The following is an 11,491-nucleotide window of genomic DNA, read 5'->3' as shown; positions in this document are numbered from 1 at the left end:
TGGTTAACACACAGTTGACCATCATCCAGTTCATCTGTAACATGGTTAACACACAGTTGACCATCATCCAGTTCATCTGTAACATGGTTAACACACAGTTGACCATCACCAGTTCATCTGTAACATGGTTAACACACAGTTGACCATCACCAGTTCATCTGTAACATGGTTAACACACAGTTGACCATCATCCAGTTCATCTGTAACATGGTTAACACACAGTTGACCATCATCCAGTTCATCTGTAACATGGTTAACACCCAGTTGACCATCATCCAGTTCATCTGTAACATGGTTAACACACAGTTGACCATCACCAGTTCATCTGTAACATGGTTAACACACAGTTGACCATCATCCAGTTCATCTGTAACATGGTTAACACACAGTTGACCATCATCCAGTTCATCTGTAACATGGTCAACACACAGTTGACCATCATCCAGTTCATCTGTAACATGGTTAACACACAGTTGACCATCACCAGTTCATCTGTAACATGGTTAACACACAGTTGACCATCACCAGTTCATCTGTAACATGGTTAACACACAGTTGACCATCACCAATTCATCTGTAACATGGTTAACACACAGTTGACCATCATCCAGTTCATCTGTAACATGGTTAACACACAGTTGACCATCACCAGTTCATCTGTAACATGGTTAACACACAGTTGACCATCATCCAGTTCATCTGTAACATGGTTAACACACAGTTGACCATTATCAGTTGAATCCCTGACATGGTTAACACCCAGTTGACCATCACCAGTTCATCTTTAACATGGTCAACACACAGTTGACCATCATCCGTACATCTGTAACATGGTTAACACACAGTTGACCATCATCAGTTGAATCCCTGACATGGTTAACACCCAGTTGACCATCACCAGTTGAATCCCTAACATGGTTAACACCCAGTTGACCATCACCAGTTCATCTGTAACATGGTCAACACACAGTTGACCATCATCCGTACATCTGTAACATGGTCAACACACAGTTGACCATCATCCGTACATCTGTAACATGGTTAACACACAGTTGACCATCATCCGTTCATCTGTAACATGGTTAACACACAGTTGACCATCATCCGTTCATGTGTAACATGGTTAACACACAGTTGACCACCATCCGTTCATCTATAACATGGTTAACACACAGTTGACCATCATCAGTTGAATCCCTGACATGGTTAACACCCAGTTGACCATCACCAGTTCATCTGTAACATGGTCAACACACAGTTGACCATCATCCGTTCATTTGTAACATGGTTAACACACAGTTGACCATCATCAGTTGAATCCCTGACATGGTTAACACCTAGTTGACCATCACCAGTTCATCTGTAACATTGTTAACACACAATTGACCATCATCCGTTCATCTGTGACACGGTTAACACACAGTTGACCATCGCCAGTTCATCTGTAACATGGTTAACACACAGTTGACCATCATCCGTTCATCTGTTGATTCCCTGACATGGTTAACATAGTTTATTATTATTATTACTACTAATATTATTATTACTAATATATATATAGTTTATTATTATTATTATTATTATTATTACTACTATTATTATGATTATTATGATTATTATTATAGGTCAAAATATTATTATTATGGTTATGGTTATTCAGTAATTAATTTTTTAGGTGAATTTTTTTTGTTAAAAAAATTCTATAAATTATCAAGATATACTAAGTATTAAAAAACAATACTTAGTAATGTTATGCATTGTAACAAAATATAATACTTAAAAACAGCCTAAAGCATCAAATCCACTGTACTTAAAAACTTCTCAATAGATTGGATTTATTTATGTGGTCCAATTCTATCAATATAAAGTGGGTGGCTGTGATCAATTTGGGTAAAATATAGATCTCATGCACGGTTGTGATCATTTTGTCTCTAATAGATATCAACCGGTGATTTAATTCGGACGGCTGATTATATACTCCCTCAACACCCATCGCTGGACCCTATTATACCACTTTAATGTTGGCCACTTTAAATGGAGTTCGAGAATGTTACGTTTTGAAACCATCTCATCCCAAATCCCTTTTCCATTAAACCATGTCATCTTCATCTGTTGCAAACTCCGAAGCGTCCCAAATCCCTGAATGTGGTTGCAATAAACCAATGAAGTTGTTTATATCCAACTCAAGAAATAACCCTAAAAGGAGATATTGGAAATGTGCAAATGTGGAGGTGAGTTTGATTGGAAAATATGCTACACGATTTCGTTTTTTATAATCTGTATTATAAAATGGACTTGGTTAATTTAATAGTGAATATGGTTAATTATGATGTTTTTTAGGCATGGCGATGTTGTAGTTTGTTCATTTGGGATGATGAACTTGATGGTCGACCTCCATATAATCGGAAAATAACTATGGATGCAAGAAATGTAATTCTGGATTCGCACGACGCAACAACACACAGTGGGTCAATATGTTGCAGCTGCTCAGAGCTTTTGAAGGATTTGCATTGCATTGTTAAAGAACTTCGAGACAAGACAGGAGAGCAGATGGAGATGAAACTGCAAAATGAAGGGAAAATGTCCAAGATTTTTAAGACTTTGTTTTTATTTTCTTGGATTTTTATTGTCATGGCATATTTTAAAATGTCTGATTAATTTATCTAATGTAATTTCTGGAACAACAACCTAATCTATGGTTTTTAATTTCTAGGTTTATGTTTAAGTTACCAATGTTCTAACTTATTTAATTATTTTTTAAGAAAAGAAAACTGATAATGAAAAATGAATACCTGTGTTTGTTTTTAATAAGAAAATGATAATCTTGATTAATTTTAAGTATTTAATATATTGAAAAAACATATCACGCCTATGACAAAGGATTCGATATATCATTACTTGGTAAATCGTAACATTGCAACTTTTCATCTGACCAAAGATTTGGTATATCATTAGTTGGTAAAGGTAACATTGCATGCAAACTGTTCGGTTCTTCCACTTTCTTTCTTTTGCATTCTCTCTCACCGTTTAACTGTTGTTCTTTGCGCAACATCCACTCCAACAACAACACTGGATTTCAGACGACATCATGTCTTCTTCAAATAGGTTAGTATCTGTTCTCTTCGTTTTTAACTCATCTCTGCTTTCCTGATATCCAAATCGAAAGGGTTTTAGGATTCATGTAACATGTGTTTTGTTTATGCCATACAATGTAGCGCAATTTTGTTGATTTAAATGTTATAGATTTTACAAATTTTAGGGTTTTTGGTACACATTTACGGTTTATGTAATTTGTGTTTGTTTATGCCATTGAATACCACACAAATTTGTTGATTTAAATATCATAGATTTTACATACTTTAGGGTTTTTGATACAATCTTCAGGATTTTATAAACAATTTTGTTGCATGTTATAATGTTGCAGAGCTGAGAAACTCAATCTTCAACACTTTGATGAAAAGAAACTTCAACAGCTGTACCTATGTCATAAGTTGTATCTGAAAAAACGATTGCTCCAGAAAAAAAACATCAGGAAAATGTATAGCTATGAAGAATTTTGTAAACAGTTGGTAGAAGTGTGTAATCTTCGAGCAAAATACGGACTTGATCCACCAAAGGAACCTGCCAAGGAGCTCATTCAAAGTGCTCCAGTCAATACTGGTGTTGATGCAAGAAAAAGTTACCATGCATCTGTTTACAGAGCCTCTCTCCAAAATGCTGCATCCAGGAGGTAACTCTGAAGTGTGTTTTATGAATATGAACATGTATTTTACCATAAAAACCTGTATGATTATAGAGCAAGTAAGATAATAACGTTTCTTTACTTATTGGACCATTTGTAGGAGTAATAAACATAGTAAGGTGTCGGGAATAGTGAAGGGAAAGGGTGTAGCTGGCGAGGGGGTTTCCCGACAACGCTGTGTGCAAGAGGTTACCAGTTCTACGATCAACGACAGGCTCTCCGTCGAGGTGGAAGTGTGTAATCTTCGAGCAAAATACAGACTTGATCCACTAAAGGAACCTGCCAAGGAGCTCATTCAAAGTGCTCCAGTCAGTACTGGTGTCGATTCAAGAAAAAGCTACCATGCATCTGTTTACAGAGCCTCTCTCCAAAATGCTGCATCCAGGAGGTAACTCTGAAGTGTGTTTTATGAATATGAACATGTATTTTACCATAAAAACCTGTATGATTAGGGAGCAAGTATGATACTAACGTTTCTTTACTTGATTGGACCATGTGTAGGAGTAATAAACATAGTAAGGTGTCGGGAAAAGCGAAGGGAAAGGGTGTAGCTGGCGAGGGGGTTTCCGGACAACGTTGTGTGCAAGAGGTTACCAGTTCTACGATCAACGACAAGCTCTCCGTGGAGAAAGGAAAGAATAAACTTTGGCAGAGCGAAGATAGGTTAATTCGTCCGACCCAAGGTGTGGTGATCGATGAGGGCATGGAAGGCAAACGCAAGAGAGGAGGTCATCGCGAAGTTGATGCCGGAGGTAACGGGAAACTAAAGGGTAAGGCAATAGGTTCTTCGGAAGCCCCCGATGCTCAAAGCGTCGACTATGAATTCACAAGTATATCATCCGACAGCAATAGGTAAATCTATTTTGAACGTATATTATATTGAAATAAGTTGCTTCGATGTTGAGTTGGAAGTTTCTAAACAGGCTTTATATGATGTTTTGGCTTTGGTACAGGGTGTACACTACGATCATTGTGAATCAGGATGAAGAGTATTGGGTTAGAGAAGTGTTTGATGCAAAGAAGATGCGCAAGAATGTGATGGTATGTCTTGTTTTTATTTGATTTCCTATAACAGCAGAAGTCAGTTGTTTATTTTAAAGAATCTGACATTCTGTGAAAACCTTTGCAGCAATTTCCAGCAAATGTGATTGATAGTTGCCTTCTCCGCCAAATTTCAAACATTGTTTTACTTGACTGTGATAAGGGTGAACCATACTACTGTGAGATAAAGAAGAGGGAAGAGAAGAAGGAGACATATCTGTGTGGGGCGTGGTTTGATTACGTAAGGAAAGCTGATTTGAAGGTCGGTGACAAACTCCATTTTGTCATCCGATACCCACCGGTGGAGGAAATATTGGTATATGTTGAGCGTAGGGCTGCAACCCCATAGGGGCACCGAGGAGGATCATAGTTGCAATGGTTTTTTTGAAAGTTACTATTTGTAATATTATAATTTTATATTGTAAACAATTATGGAAGTTTATTAAGTTTTATTTATAATGTTCCAGATACAATGTTAGTTGTGATGTGAAGTGAAGTATATTGGGTATTTTGTATGTGTTTGTTAAGTTTTAATGTAAGTGATTGTTATTGCTGGGAAATTTTATGGTTGACCCCAGTTTATTAAGATTGGGCCCTTTTTGTGGTTGTATTAATCATAGCACATTCTGTTGTTTATCTGCATGATTTATATACTTTTTATATCAAAAAGTATTTGTACGGAGTAAGGATCCATGCAAAAACCCATGCAATGCTCAAAATTCAGGGGGTGCAAAAATGAAAAAGCATGAATATGCAAAGTATTTTCCGGATTAAGGTTTCTGTTACTAATGACCTAATTTATGGTTGTTGTTGTTCACGTTTCTGTTCCTAATGACCTAATTTATGGTTGTTGTTGTTGTTTATGCTTTTGTTACTAATGCCTTGATTTATCAGAAAACAAATTATTCATTTATAGAAAAAAGAAACTTCTCATCTGAAATATTTGTAGTGAGTAAACTGCTAACTGAATGATGCAAAATGCTAAGATTTAATTTAATATTATACACAAGAGATACAATACTTCATTACACTGCAAACGTACATAATGAAACTCAACATTTGATTCATTTCAACACCAAAACAGACAACATCAAAACAAACTACATACCAACTACTTAACAAAACATCAAAGAAAATTACTTTCCATCTTCAACCAAGTTTAATTATACACCTAAAATTATTCGTATTACATCATAAAACGAACAAACATTCTTGTAGGAGGATCTGCCACAGTGCACTCAAGAACATCACCAGCCCTCAGACGAGTTGCTTTAACATACTCATACCAACCTAAGCAAAGATATCTCTCCCCTGGCCTCCTACCAGTCTTCAACACACATGGGTAAACAGCATCGGTATGAACATCGACAATGTCTATCTCAGTTTGCAACGGCAATAACCAATTGGCAGCAACATTAGATGGAAAGTGCTGCATTTTATATATGTTTCATAGCACAAAATCATTACCAATACATGCATATCTAACATACCAACATGTCGATTAAAATAACCGGTCCAGATTACTTACGAAAACATTCTTTCCTCTTACACAAGCAGCAGTGACACGATAATTGAATGAAATGCCATTTTCTTCAACCACGGGATCACCGAAATTTTCATCCATCTCTTCTTCACCTTCATCACTTTCAATGTCACTGAGATCGACATTCTGTTCAACCTCATCGTAAACGTAATTACCTAAATACTCAGCCCATTGTTCATCCATCCTTCAAAAAGATAAACATGCAACTATTAAAATTACAAAGCAAACAATGAAATTATACGTAAACGCAAATATGTAAGCAAATGATAAACATAATTACGTATCACTTGAAGTCACTGAGTGGGATTCACCACTGGACATTTCTCAAGAGCAAGAACACTTAACAATTCACTTTTATAACAAGATTTTTTTCCTTATGTTATTTTTTCCTCTCTTGGTGGTACTACTACTATATATATTGGAAAAATTATATAGGTATAGTTACACCTAACCTAAACCTCATTCAATGGCATTAACTTTAGGTGAAAAAAAATATTAATGCATGATGGTAATATAACCACTACTGCACTCATAGAATTAGGTGACTGACAGTAGAACATATAAACTGTATCAGTGTTGATTTGACTCCACTGAACTTACAAACTATATGCTATGACACAAAAAACCTATATAGATGCATGTATTCTAACCTAAACCTTGTCATACCACTAAAAATCACCTCCAAAGTCATGCCTGGTCAAATTACAGCTACTTATTTGCTCGTTCAAGTACCACCATTGTTCATCAGTCGTTGTGGCCTACCGAAACACGAACCCGAATTTTCCGCAACTGTCGTTGGATATAGTGGGATTAACGGTTGTACATGCATTGGATGCAACATCGGTTGTACCGCTGGCAACACGGGTTGCAATCCATACATTGCAGGCATGGGTATGCTTGTGCTTCCAACTTCCGCACGAGAAGTCGCTGTCACATTCGCGCCACGAGAGTTCGGTGGTTCTGTACATTTATTTTGCACACTACTTCCACCAATGCGACCTCTTTTTCCATTCTTGTTCTGTTTTAACAAACAAATTATTCTTGTGATACAAATAATAACACGTTATAATTAATACAGCATATCAGAGCTTGTATTAAAAAAAAACATAATACCTTCACAACCTGGCTGAATGAATCAGTTACTGGCCGCGACGTCATACCAACATTTTGTTCAGATGGCGCGTTTTCCGCAACCTGCAAATTATACAACAGAAACTACTATGTTTATCAAAAGAGCAACAGATTGACTCAAACGAACAGAATATAGCTTTCGAAATTACCGAACAACTCCTTGCATTATGAGTTCTACTGTTGCATTTAGAACATCGCCTAATAGATTTTATGTCATTCTTTCTTTTCTTTGGAGCACCTTTGCTATTCACAATATTTGGATCACCTACAACTGAGTTCGATGCCAAAATAGGATCGTCCGTACTGCAATACTTTTTGTGTAACTTCAGAATGTCACCCATTATTTCCCCATAAACACCTTCCCTTTTTGAAGCTTCATTGCAAAAGGCAGTAAATGCAGAACAATATGCACCAAACCGAGCTAGCTCAATCATTTTAGAATCATCAGAACCATTACAATTCATGTTCAAGTACTGAATTTTTGCATCCTTCGTCCATCTCGACAAAATCAAACCGGTGGGAATGAGACTAACATGTTCTTCCTTCATGACACCAAACATATGAGAACATGGAATCCCATGAGAATCCCATAACCTACACTCACATTGAAGTGTTTCACCATCATACACAACCTCTACGTCATAGTTATCACAACAATATTTTGTAAATCGATAAGTCTTAAATCCGTTGCGAATTAACTTTTCCTTAACAATCAATGATCCAGACTTCACTATTTCATCTCTGACTTCCTTGAAAATCTCCATAGTATAAACATTCGCAGCATGGCTCTCAAGGGCACGCAGTTGAGTAGTCATCACAGGTTCTGAAAACTTTGATTTATAATCGGCAATCAGTTCATTGTTTCTATAAGATCTCATAGCCTGATCAAAATTGTGCATAAATTCAAAAATGCAGCCTTTCTTCCTGACATAACTCTTGATGACTGCATTGACGGCTTCACATTGAGACGTAGTTCTTATACGTCCAAAAAACTTCTCACGTAGATATGCAGTTGCCCATAGTGACCTGTTCTCGTACGTTTTTGCAACCCAAGGATTTCCTTCAAGTCCGTTATCTTTAATTATTTTTGACCAAAACTCTTCAAATTGATCCTTTGTAAAATTAGAGTACATGGCTTTTTGAAAATCTTTCAAAAATGCCGAGTTCTTTACATTCTCAGACGCATTCTTGTTCAAATGCCAAGCGCATAAACGATGTGTCGCATCCGGAAACACCTGTTTTATAGATTCCCTCATCGCCCCATCTCCGTCTGTTACAACTGCTGCTGGGTATCTATTTTCCATGCACTCTAAAAAACACTCCAACAACCACTTATACGTCTCTGTCGTTTCATCTGACACCAACGCAGCACCAAAAATAACTGTCTGAGAGTGGTGGTTACACCCTGAAAATATAACCAATGGGTAGTTGTATTTGTTCTTCTTGTAAGTCGTGTCGAACGCAATCACATCGCCAAAACAAAAATAGTCAGATCTACTGCTTCCATCAGCCCAAAAAAGAGACTTCATTCGTCCATCCATGTCTACGGCATATTTACCATATAACATGGGATCAGTAGATGACTTCACAGTTAGATAATTTATAGCAGCGGCAACGTCACCATCTTTAATATTAGCACGCATTTTACTATCAAAATAATTGTACAGATCCTTCTTTGTAAACCCAACACGATCGTGTCCACCCTTCTGAGCAACCATGTACCCCATTATATGACAAGTTCTAATTCCATTTGACTGTAGACCGTCAATTTGAGCTCTATCTGCTGCAGTAATCTCACGATAAATGGGGTGTAAGTGGACAAACCTAGATGGTGTTAATTCATGGTTGTGAGCCTCTTCAAAACATGTCACTACATAAATATCCTTCTGGGGGTTGTAATGCACACGAAGCCTAGCGGGACAATTAGTGCGGGTCGTAGGTCTGTGTTCTCTTTTTCTATCAAGCCTCCTTAAGTGTTTTGTATCTCTTAGACCGTGTTTATTGCATACAAACTGCCTCATTATAATTGTTTGTCCATCCTCAGTCGATCTTGTCCTAACATCACTTTTCCTAATGGCAAACCCTTTACATTTAGCATACTTGAAATAAAACACATTAGCTTCATCAACTGTACCGAATTCCATAGCACGAATTTCATCAGCAGTAAGGGCATTAATTTTCACTGTTCTATCACCTACAACTGCATCAAATTCAACAAATTTTTCACCGTGACTATCACCATCGCCATCGCCATCACCATCACTTGAACCTTGGTACGCACTGGACACCGAATTACTGTCATCCCGACCATTGTCGGATTCAGAATCAGATGTACCACTGTCACGGCATCGATAGTCGTACGAATCATAATGGTCGGTGTTTTTCATGGTAAACCTGAATTAACACATTTGTTAACACACCAAAAATCAACATAAATCACAGTACCTAATTTCCTATTCAAATCAAAGATACTTAACATAATTGAAATTTCCAAATCATCAAATAGGAAACCCATGTACAGAAAACAATTTCAAGCATCAATCACAATTCCTTATTACGTTATTAAATCAATCGACCTGATTCAAAGGTACCCACCAAAATTAAAATTTCGTAATCATCAAATATAAATCCCATGTAAATAAAACAAATTCAATCATAAACCCTAATTCCCAATCCTAAACCCTAATTCCCAATTTGAAATCAGTAAATCTTAACTATTCAAACAAATATAACAACCATTTTATCATTTACATTTGCAGCAGCGTGCTCAATACGAACCTGTGAATGGGACGCTTACTGTTGTGTTGAGTTTGCAGTGTTTGGAAAAAATGCCAAGATGAGACGATAACTGTTGCGTTGAGTTTGTAGTTGGGAAAAAATGCCAAGATGAGATGATGGATGAAGAATTTTTATTTTCAATTTCTGTTCACGATGATGAAGTGAGGGAGATGGAGATGAGTTGATTAATTTGTTGAGTTGATTAATTTGTTGAGTTGATTAATTTGTTTTAATTTAATTGATTTTGTCTATAAAAATATTACATTTTAAAAACAATATTAATATGTTAGGGACTAAGTTGCAATATATAAACTATAAAATTACCACAGTAAGTGTCAATAAGGTCATTTAATGCTTCAGTCCACTGTGGCACTATTAGGGCTTAGGGCTTAATTCTGATTGGTCAGACAGTGACTTCACCACTGAAGTCAAACGGGCGAATGCACCGTAGAATTTCCCTATATATATATATATATATATATATATATATATATATATATATATATATATATATATATATATATATATATATATATATATATATATATATATATATATATATATATATATATATATATGAAGGTTCCTGATGGCAAGCAAGGACTTATGTACACAACATTAGACGTTGGACAATTTGACTTGTTGCTAGAATAATGGAAACAGGTCGTAAAAGTGTATTTCCCAAGTGCTACGGTTGGTTTACACGTTTCTATGTAAAGTCCAAAGTGAAGGAAAGATGCCCGAAACCTGAGGGAAACAACAAAATGAAGCACCACACCACTTCTCTAGATCATTCCAACTTGATGGATATTATTTAGTATTCATCAGATTTTGTTTCTTAGATTCATGAATTGGCAATTTTGGGTGATAGTGTCAGTGAAGTGTGACAAATCATGTACTACCAATTAAATTCTATTGTAAAGTAGAGCTTTGCATAAGACAGATGAATGGACAATATAGTGTGATCTTTGATGAAAATAATAATATTAGTGTTGTTAATTATTATTATTATTAAGATATTGATTAGATTAGTCTCTTTGTTAGTGGGTATTACAATTCTTCTTCACTTTAATTATGTGTTTAATTAATGATTACTCGCCAGTCTATTATTTTAATTATATAATATTTTTTTGGTGCGAAAAATACTTTTTGGGCTGCTGTTTTATTTGAAAATTTTGTATATGTATGTCCACATCGATCCTTTCTCCTTCAAGAGTCAAAATCAAATAATTTGTGATCGTGAAGTCTATGTAATT

The 11,491-nt window shown here is 36.0% G+C and overlaps 1 protein-coding gene across 3 annotated transcripts; it reads right to left on the bottom strand.

Annotated features, from left to right (window-relative positions):
• Window positions 1-5,829: 5,829 nt before the first annotated feature.
• LOC131653421 (protein FAR1-RELATED SEQUENCE 5-like) lies at window positions 5,830-10,687 on the bottom strand. 3 transcript variants are annotated; one of them, XR_009299080.1, is made up of 6 exons: window positions 10,236-10,687; window positions 7,607-9,851; window positions 7,440-7,520; window positions 7,006-7,344; window positions 6,312-6,510; window positions 5,830-6,212 (listed from the first exon to the last, which is right to left on the bottom strand). XR_009299080.1 is itself a non-coding variant. In XM_058923554.1 (4 exons), exons 2-4 carry the CDS (start codon window positions 9,842-9,844, stop codon window positions 7,051-7,053), a joined length of 2,613 nt encoding a protein of 870 aa, XP_058779537.1. In that variant the 5' UTR covers window positions 9,845-9,851; window positions 10,236-10,687; the 3' UTR covers window positions 6,575-7,050. The 3 variants fall into 3 exon arrangements, 1 of the variants encoding a protein (XP_058779537.1); XR_009299079.1 differs by having other exon boundaries at window positions 5,831-6,212; window positions 6,993-7,344; XM_058923554.1 differs by lacking the exons at window positions 5,830-6,212; window positions 6,312-6,510 and having other exon boundaries at window positions 6,575-7,344.
• Window positions 10,688-11,491: the final 804 nt, after the last annotated feature.

This window comes from Vicia villosa, linkage group LG2 (assembly GCF_029867415.1).
Source record: "Vicia villosa cultivar HV-30 ecotype Madison, WI linkage group LG2, Vvil1.0, whole genome shotgun sequence".
NCBI lineage: Eukaryota > Viridiplantae > Streptophyta > Magnoliopsida > Fabales > Fabaceae > Vicia > Vicia villosa.
Note: the sequence above shows the minus strand (reverse complement) of the source record. Positions and strands in the feature narration are given on the sequence as shown.

What these genes read in the sequence shown, in the direction of transcription:
- LOC131653421 (XM_058923554.1), bottom strand. Translation starts at nt 9,844, where the DNA reads ATGAAAAACACCGACCATTATGATTCGTACGACTATCGATGCCGTGAC. An exon ending in ATAATGCAAGGAGTTGTTCG is followed by an intron (nt 7,521 to 7,606) that starts GTAATTTCGAAA and finishes TATAATTTGCAG; the next exon opens with GTTGCGGAAAACGCGCCATC. An exon ending in CATTCAGCCAGGTTGTGAAG is followed by an intron (nt 7,345 to 7,439) that starts GTATTATGTTTT and finishes TTGTTAAAACAG; the next exon opens with AACAAGAATGGAAAAAGAGG.